Source organism: Anas platyrhynchos, chromosome 8 (assembly GCF_047663525.1).
Source record: "Anas platyrhynchos isolate ZD024472 breed Pekin duck chromosome 8, IASCAAS_PekinDuck_T2T, whole genome shotgun sequence".
Taxonomy (NCBI): domain Eukaryota; kingdom Metazoa; phylum Chordata; class Aves; order Anseriformes; family Anatidae; genus Anas; species Anas platyrhynchos.
In genome coordinates, this window is record NC_092594.1 from 20,011,929 (window position 1) to 20,027,672 (window position 15,744).

General features: G+C 37.9%; 1 protein-coding gene across 9 annotated transcripts in view; it reads right to left on the bottom strand.

Moving 5' to 3' along the window:
* Positions 1 to 15,744, bottom strand: part of RABGAP1L (RAB GTPase activating protein 1 like) — a 257,106-nt gene that overhangs the window by 188,137 nt on the left and 53,225 nt on the right. For all 9 annotated transcript variants that reach the window (XM_072041793.1, XM_072041794.1, XM_038182983.2 and 6 more), the window contains one exon: positions 3,481 to 3,574. In XM_072041793.1, coding sequence (XP_071897894.1) covers positions 3,481 to 3,574 — 94 coding nt within the window. The remainder of the gene's footprint in view (positions 1 to 3,480; positions 3,575 to 15,744) is intronic.

Consider the following 15,744-nt stretch of genomic DNA (forward strand, 5'->3'; position numbering starts at 1 on the left):
TATAGTTTAAATCTAAAATGTGCTCTAAATAATTTCCTTTTTCCCATGCTCAGAGGACAATATCCATGATGTACACGGCCCAAATCACTGGGAAATGGGGGTGGAGGGAGAAACTTGCTCTATAATGCCCTTACTCTGTTCAGCACAGTAACTATCTGTATTTGTAAGTGTGTAGTGCAACACAAGTAATTTCAAAGTTTATTATTCACTCAGACTAACTGAAGGCCATTATGTAGCCCCTCTTCTCTTTTTCAGTATGTTTTGTAGCACATCACGTTAGTACTCTTGTGATGGGAAAAAGCTAGAAACAAAAAACAATGTCGCATCCACGGGACTATTAAGAGAACAAGACACTCTAAACAGTTACAAAGTGATGGAATTTAGGAATAATTAAAAGACACTAGAAACTTGGAACACAAGTTGTGCAAATAAGGACCATTCACAAGACACTGCATATTAAATTAATTTGATCATATGCATTACATATGAAATAGAGAAGGCATTCTCTAAGGACTCAACAAGTAGATAAAACAAAATCAACACCTAAAAAGGTACACTCCCATCTAAATGTTACAGAGCTTTTTCAGCGACACTAAGAAACAATACAAATAGCTTATGGCAACATCTAACAGAGATGCTCCTTCCATGTTACACCACCATCCTTACTCCTAACCATATCTGGAACTAAGAATTAAGCATTCTACAGCACACAATATTTTAATGTATTTGCCAAACATTTACGAAGTTTTACAGTAGAGGCAACGTTTTTGTAATGCTAGTGCCTGCTGTAGAGCAGAACTAGCTTTAAAAAGCAACCTCCCTATTTCTGAATATCTGTCTGGGAAAGAGTCTGATCATTAATAACCCTCACTCTCGTGTTCTGCAATATTGAACAAATATGCTTTTTTCCCTCCCTGGTATAGAGGCCCAGGCACATTACATTGCTAGAGATTTTCTGGCCAGACTGTAACAGAAAAGAGCTTTAAATAAAAGCCTGCCTTACACCCAGTCTTATCCTTTAGCATGTGGGTCATTCATGGATGCTGACATGTTTAATTTGTAACAAAGTGCTATAATTTTCCTGCGTAAAGTTCAAATGCATCATTTTAAAAGGTCAAAGAGCAAGGACATAGAACAGCAATGCTAACTATGCTCCACCTTGACAAGTACTCAGCTAAACTAGTCCAGCTTGCAAGAAAATCTTTAGTGCTGAGGATGCAGTAAGTGGTATGCTTTGTGAAATAAATTAATAGGTATTCCACTAATTTCCAACTGTTTATCATACCTTGTTGTGAAATTATTCTTATTCCTTGTTATATGGTACCCTTTGAAGGAGACTTAGAGCAATGTTTCTGCTGAGTCAGCCCATTAGGTTACAGTGACATTTTAATTAAATGACAGGAAGCATCTAAAATGCAAGAAATTTTTCACCTAAGAGACAAATCAGCACACCAGTTCTCCAAGTGGAAATGTTAATTTTTATTTATTTATGGTTTCTGCAAGTGCACAGATATTCCTTTAGCATATGGTGCAACGTTTAAAACACTAGAAGATTTCACTCTATTTTTAGTTTTCAAATTGTTAACATTTCTCATCTGTTACGCTTTCCAGGTTTTGTTCTTAAGATGCAACATAACACTGTTCAAGAACCCAAGTATTTTATATGCTTGAATTTATCTCAAAAAGTAACATTATGTGAAACACTCCTAAAGAAGATGTTTGCTACTGCGAGTCTTCAAGCTGGCTGGGATATCCCACTTTTCTTCCTTTAACTCACTTTAGCTGGGCTAAAAATTATTTAGCATTTTGGCTACTAAATAATCCTCTGTGTTAAGTCTCTATACTTATGTTAGGGCTACAAAATAGTTTTCTACAAAAGTGTTATTTTTTTTTTCTTGCTGAATAATGTACTTGACTAAGATGAAGAAATTATTGGCTACGTGAAACTGGAGAAAATGAGCTGTGGGCAGTCAACCAGTTCTTTACCTCAGCGTGCTCACCTACACGAGTCCAGATATTTGTCACAGGCAAAACTTAAAACTAACTTAATCAATGGACAGTCATGTTTATGCAAGAAAGAAAAAAAAAAAAAAAAGTAACATCTTTCCATGCAAATGCAATGGAGACTGAAACAGACCTGCCACACAGCTCTTCTAAGGGCTCAAAATGGCTTCGCTAATTAGTCTTGTAGAATGTACAAACAAGACTTTAGACAGATGTAAAATTCCAAGCAATTTATAAGCTCACTTGGGATGCCCTTTAGAACAGGCCTTGGAGAGTTCTAAATAGTCCCAGAGCAAATCCGTTTACAGCCACTGCAGATGAGGAAAACACACTTCTGTGTAGGGATCAACTGACTTCCACACATTTCCTCAATATTTCCTTAATCATTCAGAGGGCCCATAGTGGGAATATTCATATAATCATTGTATTAAATATTTGTGCATCCCCCCAAAAATCTTTCACCAGAAATTTGAACAACATAATAAAAAGACAACAGGAAGGAAGGGTCCTTTTAAGAATCTGGTGGTCTCATTTGAGGCAACTTTTCCATGAGATGTCCATTAAAGATCAGCTCTGCAGCAAAAGGCTGGTTTTCTCTAAAACTACAAGGTGGCCAAGCATAGGGGAAAAACATTTGAATAAGTCCTAAAAATGTTTTTCTGCTCTTTTTGGTGTTCGGAAAAAACAACTTTGGCAATTTCAAATTAAGAACCTCTGATTATATTTGTCCCAGGCAGCAGGAGCTATTACTTAAAAAGGGAAAAACCAAATAAGTGGTTCTGGCATTTGCTAGTAGCATAAGGTCTTGCAGAGGTAGCAAATAGAGACTTTTTCTCTCTTGGCAAAGTATATGCTGCTGCTGAAGCATTTAATTAAACCACAGAAATAACACTGCTAAGAATACACTTTAGGCTTTCAAATAATCCTCATCTTACTCTTCACCAGAAAGAGTTTAAGTGAGGGTCAGAGTCTTCCTGGAATCTCTTCTTAAGTGATTACATGCAGCACATCAAAGGAAAAAAAGTGTTCCTGAACAAATCAGTTAGTTAAATGCACATCAGCTAGCACAATGGCAGACTAGATTTGCTCTGTCTTTTATATCCTAACACTAAGAGGCACTGAGATTCAGGAGGGTTCAACATCCAACCTCAAGGAAGCCAAGTGGCCAGAAATTCTTTATTTGAAAACTCGATCAAGCAGTGCGAGCATAAAGAGACATACTCCAAAACTCTGAAAGAAATAAGACTTGCACAGAAACTGGAGAAGACATTTGTCAAACAGCCAAGTTAAAATAAAGGGATTTACCAGCACCTTTCAAACCAAATTTATAAATACACTTCAGTGCATTTTAGTTTTTAAACTACATAAATTGAAGTTTCAAACTTCCTGCACAAGAGCATACAGGTCTCAAAACAAAGACAAGGTTAGTATTTAAAGTCTAAATTGAAAAACAAACAAACAAAAAAACAGCATTACCATCTCACTAGTAATTCTCCCCAGGAATACAAAATCTTCTCAGGGCAATCCTTTGACACATCACCAGTGCCACTGGAGAGTTCATTATCACTCTCTGCAAAATAAAAACAAAGACACAAACAAGAAAACAAAAGCATGCACAGATTTACCAAAAAGAACAGACAATAAAGATGCATACATATATGTACCAGACAAATTCTTCTCACTTATCAGTTTTAAAACCAAGGGGACATAGAAAGTATTAGTGGAAATCTGAAGAAAGTATAGTAGATTTGATTTAATAATAATTAAAAAAAAAAAAAAGTATTAGTAAAGTTACCATAAACTTTAAGAGAAGTCTAGGGAACAATTCACAATGTTGTTATGGGGAAAAGGGTTGAGATGTAGAAAAGCATTACAAGAGAAAGGATTCAAGGCAGTCAACTCTCGGTTCAATGATATTTCACAATGAAAAATGATCTAAAAGTCACATCCACTCTATATTTCACACGAAGAGAAATCTCTTGTAAAACGCAGCAGCTAACAGTGCTCCAATACACTTCAACCATTATTACACAGCACTCTGCTCTCACGTGGCACACCATTCTCAGCCTCCATGGAGCAATGAACGAAAGAACTTTGTACTGAAATAAGTTCACAGAAGAGCAGCAAAAATGACACTGTGACATTAAGGAGAATGCTGTGAGAGACGGTGTCAAAAGCCTTGCTGAAGTCAAGGTAGACCACATCCACAGCCTTTCCCTCGTCCACCCAGTGTGTCACTTTGTCAGAGAAGGAGATCAGGTTCGTCAAGCAGGATCTGCCTTCCATAAACCCATGCTGACTGGGCCTGATCACCTGCTTGCCCTGCAAGTGCCGCATGATGACTCTCAAGAGAATCTGCTCCATGAACTTCCCTGGTACTGAGGTCAAACTGACAGGCCTGTAGTTTCCTGGGTCAGTCCTCCGGCCCTTCTTGTAGATGGGTGTCACGTTTGCTCTGCAGGAGGATCTGGATAGGCTGCACTGATGGGATGAGGTCAACTGCATGAAGTTCAACAAGGCCAAGTGCCGGGTCCTGCACCTGGGGAGCAATAACCCCAAGCAGAACTACAGGCTGGGAGAGGAGTGGTTGGAGAGCTGCCAGGCAGAGAAGGACCTGGGAGTGATGGTTGATAGTCGGCTGAATATGAGCCAGCAGTGTGCTCAGGTGGCCAAGAAGGCCAACGGCATCCTGGCTTGTATCAGAAACACTGTGACCAGCAGGGCTAGGGAGGTGATCGTCCCCCTGTACTCGGCTCTGGTGAGGCCGCACCTTGAGTACTGTGTTCAGTTTTGGGCCTCTCGCTACAAGAAGGACATTGAGGTGCTTGAGCAGGTCCAGAGAAGGGCGACGAAGCTGGTGAGGGGCCTGGAGAACAAGTCCTACGAGGAGCGGCTGAGGGAGCTGGGATTGTTCAGTCTGGAGAAAAGAAGGCTCAGGGGTGACCTTATTGCTCCCTATGGGTACCTTAAAGGAGGCTGTAGCGAGGTGGGGGTTGGTCTGTTCTCCCACGTGCCTGGTGACAGGACGAGGGGGAATGGGCTTAAGTTGCGCCAGGGGAGTTTTAGGTTGGATCTTAGGAAGAACTTCTTTACCGAAAGGGTTGTTAGACATTGGAACAGGCTGCCCAGGGAAGTGGTGGAGTCACCATCCCTGGAAGTCTTTAAAAGACATTTAAATGTAGAGCTTAGGGATATGGTTTAGTGGGGACTGTTAGTGTTAGGTCAGAGGTTGGACTCTATGATCTTGAGGTCTCTTCCAACCTAGAAATTCTGTGATTCTGTGATTAGAGGTCATATTGCATGGGACAGAAAACAATGCTTAAAATGGATAAGAAACCTCAAAAATATTAAGAACAAATTACTTACGTAGGAATATAGGGCATTATATATGACAAACACACAGAACTAGAGGAGAGAACATGAGCCTGTGACCATGAGCTCAAATAAGCAGTAACCATCCTGTTTAAAAGTGTCTTAGAACTCCGTACAGCTGTTCAAAGTGGAGCAGTAACTTTTAAGAATGGCTCATCACGTGAACATGTCTTTACGGTTATTCCAGTTTTATCTGAATAAAGTATTGCTAAAAAATAAACAAGAAACCCAACCCAAAAGGAGACACTGAAGTAGTCCCTTTGAGGCCTCTGGGACCATGATGATTTAGATGATAGAAGGTCTCTAAGGTTGTTCTTTGCTATGAACCGAGTTATCTTAAGAAGCTAAAATAAAACAAAAGAAGGATTAAAGCCACATCTGCTCCCAGAATCCCTTAACTAGTCAATCAGTCCAGTCACATCTGGATGCTGACCTAATATTTTTAATTCCTCAGGTACATTAAACACTTCGTATCTGACTTCTTGTTGACAACTGGAGTTCAGGTACAGAAGGACCATCAATACTTACACAGTTACCCCCTTAAGTCTTCATCTTTGTCATTCTGTTTTCAACTACACCTTTTGAATTAATAGTTTTGCCAAGTACAAGTCATTAATAACAACATCACTGATTTCTGATTTTGATAACAAAACACGAGGACAAATGATGGCAGATAACTGTATTTCAAAGACAAGTAACAGCAAAAATGCTGTCCTGAGAGAAAAGGAAAGCATGTGAGAAATCTTTTCATTTCTTTTAAATTACAGTGGGAAGTATTTAAGTGCAGGTTGGTTTTATATTTTTGGGTCTGTAAAGCTGTATTGTTTAATTTGAAATAGAAGTTTAAAAAATTCATCATAAATTTACAGGAAAATTATGATTCTAAGGATTTGCAAGCCTTTGCATATATTTCCTATATTTAAAGATGGAAACATGAAGATCCTAAAAAAACAAAAAAAAAAAAAAAAAAAAACACACAATTTTCACTAAAATCTGATATCACTCTAAAAGGTCTTCCAATAACTATTAAGCTCCAGTGGGGGGGGGGGGGAATATATATATATATATATATATATATAATTTGAAGACTCAACTTTCCTTTAATTTTAAAATTACCTAAAGTATTCTACAAGGAAATCTCACTTTATATCGATGTTGGTAATATATATATAAAAAGTTAAAATGTTTAAATGCATTGCATTCTTTAAATCCTCTCCTCTCCTGATTTGTGCCTAACTGGATAAAAGAGATCAATTATAAATGCTGCCCTTCTACCTCCCCTAGAAACTGAGAAAAAGAATTTGAGGAAACCTTCTCTAGATTGTAAGAGTATCCTGGCAATTCAGAGACATAAGATGAACATATGGTACATATTAAGAATCTCAAGAAACCTGACTCACATTAGAAATTTGTCATAAACCGCTACTTCAAAAAGGTTTCACACATTCAAGGTAGAGCAAGACAATCTGGCACAGAGGTCTCAAGAGATCTGAATTACTTTGGAGAGACTGAAGAGTTACAGCATCTCTGCCAGGGGGACTGGTAAAACAAACAAATCTAGCAATCTGAAACAAAACCTGATGAAGATGAATGTATTAAATTTCAATCTGACCAAAACATTTAAAAACAAAGCTACAAGGAATACTTTCAGGAACAAAGCACATTGATTGTTATCTGATCCAAAATTAGCTTGCCAATAGCATCAGACAAAACAGAAACAAAATCCTTCTTTCCTTGCTGCTCTGATATTGTACATCAAATTCTTCACAGTTCTTAAGGAGATCAGTGTTACACAGCATATATATTCCAGCAAGATGGGTCATAAAGCTACTGTGCTTCAGCCCTGAAAATTATTTCATCTGGAAGGCTTAACAGTATTTGGAATGTATTATTCAGTTGTATGTCAGAAAATCACAGGCCTTAATTAGAACTACCATATGCTCCCTTTCAAAAGACACTAACGTCAAACTTCAAAATAGAGCGGGGCAAAAGGTAGAGAATAAACAGCTTTAAAAAAAAATCTCTGCTTTGTTTCCATCCTGAAGACTATTTACATATTCTGATCTGTTTAAGAAATCAAGTATAAATGGGGGGGGGAGGGGTATCTTCAGAGGGATATTTAACTGCAGATATTCTTCCCTTAAGTGTGCTTTCGCACATTTTCCCCACATTCTATAGTATCTATAAGCCAGCAGCATTAGCCAGAGCATGATTACATCCTGTCTGATTCTGCAGGGGATGCAACAGATCCCTTCCTCTAGCCATACTGTGCATTTTTCCCTTCCTCTTTTATACGCCCTGCTCTCAGTGCCTCTCACTTGCAAAATTAAACCTATGCCTCATCAGAACAGGAAGGGGATAGGTGACATTTGCAAGGAAGCAAACCTGAAGGGCTGGGTTGTGAACGTGTGGACACACAAATAGCCTTTAAGAATACTTACAGATAACATCATGCCTCTCTGCCTTTTTGCTTAACCATATTACATATTCTTATTACCTTGTGGACGGATAATTCATGGGTGCCCCATGAAACAATTCTCTAAATTCAGTCTCTTTAAAGCAAGGCTGAAGGACTGCACTTCCACAGCCAGCATCACGCCATATGGCTTCAGCACAGAATCCTAGAATAATTTGGGCTGGAAGAGATCTCTGGAGGTCATCCAGTCCAACCTCCTACTCCAAACAGCTTGAATTAGATCAGGTCACCCAGGGACCCGAGAGCGAGGGTAGTCTTGAAGACCTTCAAGAAAGAAGATCCAAGAATCTCTGTAGACAACCCATTCCGCTACTGGACCAGGATCGTGGTTTAAAACAAGTCCTCTTATCTGATCAGATCCTGTTCCAACTTGCGTCTGATGCCTGCAGCCCCTCAGCACATCATTGTACACCTCTGAGAAAAGTCTCGGTCCACCCCTGAGTCCTCTGATGTATTAGCTGATAACAACAAGGCTCTCCTCCGTGCAAGCTTTCTTTTCCAGCCTGAATGAACGCAATTCCTTAACTCTTTAAGATATGGCATGTGCTCCTGCCCTCTGGCCACCTTGGTGCCATCCACTGGACTTGTTCCAGTGTGTTTGTCTGTCTTGTACTGGGGGGCCCAGCAGTGGATGCAGTGCAGTCTCACAAGCCCTGAGGAGAGGGGATAGAGCTCTCCTTGGACCTGTGGACTGCTGGGCTCAGCCTTCTTTGCTGCGAGGCCACCCTGCTGGCTCCTTGCAGGGTTTTTTTCCACTCAGGTGAAAAGATCTCCAGGTACTTTTTACAGGGATGCCTCCCAAATAGTTAGCCCCCAGCCTGTATTGTCACGCAGTTCTTCTATCACAGATACAGGATTTACATTTGCCTTTCTTGGAGCTCCATGAGGTTCCCAGCAGCTCTTTTCTCCAGTGTGTTCCAGTCACTCCGAGCAACAGCCCTGCCCTCCAGCACACCGACCCGGTGGTTGGTGTTGTACACAAACATGCAGAGACTGTGCCCAGTCCCACTGTCCAGGTCATTAATAAAGACCTTGAATATCACTGATCCCGACACCAACCCCTGAAATATACCACTTCTTACTGACTACCAGTTGGACTTCACATCACTGAGCAATCCCTTCAGCCCAGCAGTCCAGCCAACTTTTCAACCATGTTATTTATCACTTTTCCAGTCCCTATCTCATCAATTTAATGGTATGGAGACTGTGATGCTGTGTTGAAGTCCCTGCTAAAGTCAAGGCATACAGCACCCACTGCTCTTTTCTCATCCACAGCACTGGTCACCTTGTCACAGGAAAGCGATGGTTTGCCCTTCGTCCATTGATGTAGTGTGTTCCTAATCACCTTCACATGGTTAGAACCAACTTGCAGGAGGACTTCTTCCCTAATTGTCCCACAGACTGTGGTTAGACTGACCAGCCCATAGCCTTACTCCTGGCCCAGTGTACTTGCTTTTCTTCTTGTATTTTGCTTTAGACATTGGCCATTTGCATGAGATAAATACCGAAGCACGTACAGATGCTACTGGGGTTGGGGGGAAGATCTGCAGATTACAGATTTTGCATATAGGCTGCTTTTGTTAGTATGCCTATAGACAAACACAAGCGGCCTCTTTGAAAAATCTGCAGGAACATTCAAGAACAAACTATAATTAATGACTAACTAAAAAGAAGACTGGCAGCCTATTGGATGTATGTAATTTTGTGCCTACTCTGCTTAGAAACACTCATTACATAAGTTATTCATTATATGAGCAGACTATTTTGAATAGGGCACAGGGAGTTGTATTTTAAATGGCCCAGCACTAACATTTGTTATGTTACAATACTCCACTCACCAGGCTCAATTACAACTTTTTTGCCCCTTTAAAAACAGACTCCATCCTGTAGAAATATGACCGCTCATATGAAAGACCTTTCTGTAGAAAAATAAACTCTGTAGAAAAATAAACTTTGGCTCATTATTCTTGGTAACAAATAATTTGGAAAATGCATCCTCATGTGGCCTGTCATCCACACGGCAGAGGCACCTCTTTGGATCTAGTCTAACCCAGAACACCCTGAAAGGCTAATTTTAATGGAAAACAACTTGAACTTTCACAATTATTCCACTTGATATCCAGTGGCAGTAAGGTTAGGGGGGTTGTTTGTTTTTGTACTACATTCACAAATGATGAACTGCCACAGCAGGCCACCCTATGGTTGTCCACATCTGCAGTACTGTAAAACCAGAAGAGCCTTTGACTATCTCCTAGGAAAACCACAGAGTAATAAAGTCAAGCCTTATGAGACAGCTCTGGTAGGTTATCCAAGTTGGCACTTTTTGAACTAGGCTAAAGAGAACACAGGTCTTGATCATTTAGTTCCCTGAAGATACTTTTCTAAGCTAACCCTACAAACCTCCAGTCACCTCCCAGAGCAGTTCACTCCAAGGACTTCATTACTGTAACTCTTGTACTGTATCTCTCACTGCTAATCTAATTCTTTCTTTCTGCAACTTATGCCAATGTTACTTTGTCTTAAACAGAATTGCCACACAAAACAATATTAGCACATCTTGCAACAAAAAGAAAAATCTTCTGTATTCTTATTTCTCTTGAAAACTCCACTTTTTCCAAATGAGGCTTCTGCTCATTTCTGCCTTCTCCCTTCAACTAGTATGTATTTGCTTGATGAGCCATGTTCAAACAAAATATTGAGACATCAAGTGTTAAAACAGTAGAATTACACAGACAGTAGCTCTTTACTGTAAGCAAATACCCCACAGAAATTAACACACACACACAAATGTTGGCTTTTCCTTCCCCCTTATTCATTTTGATAACACAATGCTTTTGAGCCCACAAATGCAGAACATGGAGAACCCCTAGATGAAACCAGATACAGAGCTAGATACAAAGATACATTATCTAGATACAGAGCTACCTTTTGGGAAGGTAGGTCTGCTCTCCTTCAAGAAGTCTACTAGATTACCTGAAATACAGCAGTGCCTCAGGAGTCAAACTAATTTGTCTGTTAACAAAAAATGCAAATAAAGTACAAAACTATATTGTTCATTCCAAGAGTTCAAGCATAAAAACAAAGAAGCGAAATACATCCTAAAATGACGGGAAATGCATGAAGATAGCAGGAAAAAAAAAAATGAACAGGTGGGGTTTGAGCACCGAGATGAAGAAGAAAGAAGGATTTTTAATGAGTTTTAATTGAGAAGCTGTTGCAAGTGAAATAAAGAGTAGGTGGAACTGAAAAATAATATAGTTGGAGCAACCTGAGCAGGGCAGCCTGTAGGAGAAGGAAATTAGGTTGTGAAGATAGGTGTGAATAGAATTGGAATAATTCAAAAATGAGAAGCTTGATTTTTATGTAGGAGAAGAACAAAAATGAAGGGGGAGCTGAAGTTGGCAGCATATTATCAGGGCAACAAGATATAGACGTTACTGACATGGAATCATTCTGTACGTAAGAAATGAAAGAGGATCGTGAGAAAGGCCACAAAAAAAGCAAGCTTCCATTTATAAGGTAACAGGAAATTATAGAGCACGAGCTACAGTTTTACCAGAAAAGACAAGAGTGAAACAAAGTTTAAGCCATGAAATTCACTGTATTATCAAATCAGGTAGATTTGCAGAACGATTCAACTTTTTAATGCATTACAAAATATTTTGATGAAGGCAAAATATTTCAAAATGCCTTTCGAGTGATATATTTACACAATGATGATCCTTAGTAAATTCTGAACAGTAAAGTGAGCAAATACAGCATATTTCCCAATTTGGCTGAAAGAAAATTAATCAGAACCAGAAAAAAAAAAAAAAAGTTTTATGAATATGAACAAAGAAAACTTGCACTGAATTCTGCTCACAATAAACTTCTGTTAATACTTAAGTTACACAATAAACTTGAAGAAAAATAATTTAGCAGCTACTGAAGTAAATGTAAAGAGACCAAAACCAAAAAGGATTCTAAGTTTTCCCCTAGAAGTTAACCAGTAATAGCAAAAGGTATTTTTATTCCTATTCCTTTTTATGAACTATAAATGTATACATTTGTTATTTAGTGTCACTCAAACATAAGTTAATGTTGATGAATTCCAAAATTTTCATTACTTTGCAAGAAACCTACAAGCTTAATTACTTCTCTATGCAACTGGAAACCCAGACTGAAAACACCTACAACTGATAAGCATTGAAAGAAGCTGGAAGAAATGATGCCGTATTTCACTCCCTGTCATATTCACACTGCGAACAATAATGGTTTTTGCACAGGTTATAAAGTCTGTGCAATACCTCTCGAACGACCTAACCTTCCCCTTAGAAATCACTCCCATTGGCAAAGCTGTCGTTTCCTTTTTAATAAAAATTTCTGCATTTAAGCATACATCTTAGTTTCAAATCATATAGTTGCTACATAGGCACTACACTGCTGTCACATTAAAAAAGATTGATTTAAAATTCACAAAAATAAGCCTGAGCTGTTCAGCCAAATCTGAGTGTAGAAACGTGCAAAGTGATGCTCCTACCCTCCTGTAGTGAACATACAAGTGTGCCACCATGACTTCTCTATGTTGGATATAAAAATGCTTAAAGCTGAATAAAAAGTGGAGGAAATTATCACTTCAGTTGAGTAGTTCTGCTCCCACACAAATGACAAAGCCAACTAAATGCTGCACAGTAGAGGTATTCTTGTAAACATAAACATCTTCCCCATGTTCTATGCTGTCTGAAAACTGACAGCTTTGAGAACACGCAAGAAAAAATCAAGTTTGAGATGCTGTCACAATTCTAAGACAATGCCATTTGTTATTCTGTATTTGCCATATTATGAATTTTAAAATGTATAGATTAATGTCTAATGCCACATTTGATATATCTACATGTAAAAAAAAAAAAAAAAACAACATTACAAAAACATTAGAATTGTGTATTGCCCACGGTTTATTTAAAGTGCCAGGGCAGTATTTAAGCCACTTCACTTATGAAATACAAAGGCTGAACAAAACAGCTAAAGTTAATTACCAAACCCAAAAAGAGACAAGAACCTCACAATTATTAGTAACAAGCTGTGGGGAACTGTTTGTTGAGAAGTCTTTGTAATCACCTCTATATAAAGGCACTTGGTTTTTATTATTATTATTATTTTTTTTTTTAACTGATATGAAACATGAATTTGTATGAGCATAATGGTGGCACTCTGCGGCACACAAAGCCATGGCACTCATGACTGACACCTGGGAAGATCCTCTAGCAATAGGAAGCTCTAATTCGTAAGAAGCCAACAGCAATCCAAAAAGAAGCAAATCCTTTTTCAAACAACTTTTACGCTACCATACTGCTTGTAGGCAGACAAGGAAAAGACCACTATAGAAATAAAGCATTGAAACATTCAAAATAATCTGTTATTGCTTCTGGACAAGATGCAAATTTAATCTCACTTATTGTGAGAAAAATGTCTGTTTTATACCGCAATCTGAAGTTATTTTATGTAAATTAATACAAAAAAGGTTGAAATCAAAGAACCAGATTTCACCTGTGCACTCAAAGAATAAACCCCAAAAGACAAAAGATTCCCCTCCACTATTCATGAACAACAGGACAGAATTCTGGAATGATTTTTTTTTTTTTTTTTTTTAAACAGAAAGGCCATACTTGCATGAGTAAATCCGAATATGCACAAATAGATCTGAACACAGCTGTAACTATCAATAACACCTTCCAGAGCAAACTAAAAAAAAAAGTATTCTGCCTTTATCTTTTTTTTTTTTTTTTTAAATTTATAGTAACAAAGTGATCACATTCTTTCCGGCAGCACAAAAACAGCTGGAGAAGTCAATCAAGTACATTTTTAATTACAGAAGTTAACCTGTAAAGCATGAAAATCCAAGACAACGGATAGTACAGCCCATAAAATGACATCAAGAATTTTTTTTTTTCGTTTGGAAGCCACAGATTCATATTCCTCCAAAGCACTTTAAAAATCAGACACTTCACCTTTGCTGAAGTTCCGTAAGAGATGAAGATAAACACTAGCCAAATGGCCTAATGGATTTACAATTTTTTAAATTTTAGTTGATTTTTATTGTAAGAATAAGACTTCAATATAGATTTATCTTGTTTAGTACCTAGCAACATTATTCTGCATTGAGCTATTCTAAGAAACGTTTCCTATGAATTACATAAAGCTATTTTTAAATAGGATAAAAATGCAGAGTTCATTATTTCCATAGTGCTAATGGCATTTGTCTCACTCAGTCATCCTTGTGTGTTCATACTCTCCCTGGTCACAAGCCCCTGTTTTATCAGAAAATACTCTCAATAGCTTTATTGACTCCTAAAACACCACCTCCTCTACTCTTTTGCTTTTTTGATTCCTGAAAACAGCCTCTACCCACCCACAATGTTTGACCCAGGATCTTAATTTAGTCTTGCTGATCATCTCCAATCATTTACTATTGCCCATCTCTGAATTATTGTACCCACCCTGTTCTTTTGTGCTCTCCCAAAACATTACTATCTCAATTTCTTTGAAGCTTTCAGGATTCTCTACCCTTTTAATCTACTTTCATTGTCAAATTTCACTGAATTTCCACATCTTATATATTAATTTTTCTATTGTAGAATACTTCTCTTTTTAGGTAGAGCCAAGATAACTAGAGGGAACAGACAGAAAGCATTACCCTATTATGTTTGTTATTTCTTCTCTTCTGCCCTTTCTTACTCCTACAGCTTGATATTTATATATAATTTCTCCTTATTAAAAGCCAATTGCTAAGCTCTGAACACATTTCAATAGGATCCTTCTTGGTCTAAGCCAACTGTTTATGGATCAGTATCCCCTGTGCTGTCAGCTAGATCTCTGCTCAATTCCCAGCTGTCAGAAATGTAATATTTTAAAAGATCAAGAAATTTAATGTTGCAGGAGAAAAAAAAAAAAAAAAAATCAAAAAACACAAGCACAGATAGTACTGCATTCCTGGAAGTCATTTCAGACTGTTCTAGAGGCAATCTACAACTCATTTTCAGGAGCTTCTTTTGGAGACTTGGTAGGCATGTTACCTTTTACCTAGCATGAATTACCTGCTTTGGGATGTCTACTAAACATAACATGCAGTGTTTACCCTGCAATTAATGGCCTGGGACAAGAGCTAGAAATCAGACACTTGGGACCACATAAAACTTAAAAATAAAAATTAAATAAAAATTAAAAAAATCCTCAGCTTAATTACAATCAGTTTAAAGACTTTGGAAACACAGAGTATTTTGTGTTTTTAAACAGAATTGCTCTTATTTACAATGATCTTTAAGCTCCTAGCAGTATTTGATTTAAAATGAATCTCAAATAGTTATCTTGTATTCTCCTGAAAAGTTAGACTACCTAAAAAAATAATAATTAAAATATTAGAGTGAAAGGTCATGATTTCATTTATTGTCTAACCAGCACTTCTGCTAAAATAAGCCAAATTATTCTTCCCCTTCCCCTTTGTCACTTATATGTTTCCAGGACTACATTCTCCTTGCAAATGCTTTTGTCAGAAACCAGTTTTCTCCAGTCCTTAGGCTCACACATGCAGCCACTTTACTCTGCCACAGAATGACATGACAGTAAAAGTGGTCCATGCAGCTTTGACTTTTCTGAATAATGCAAGATGCAATCAAGCTTTCTGTATGTGTTCTCTCTCATTCTTAACACACCAAAAAGCAGAAAGGTTAGTTCACTCAATAGTGCTCTGCACCTTTTTACAAGGTTCTACTCATAATTCAATATTAAAAAGTATCCTTTTCAGCTCATTGGTAATAAATCTATTTTATTTGAAGCTTTTTTTTTTTTTTTTTTTTTTTAAAGATTAGAGCCTGAATTTAAGAGAAAACTTCTTACCAAGAAAAAAAAATCCACAA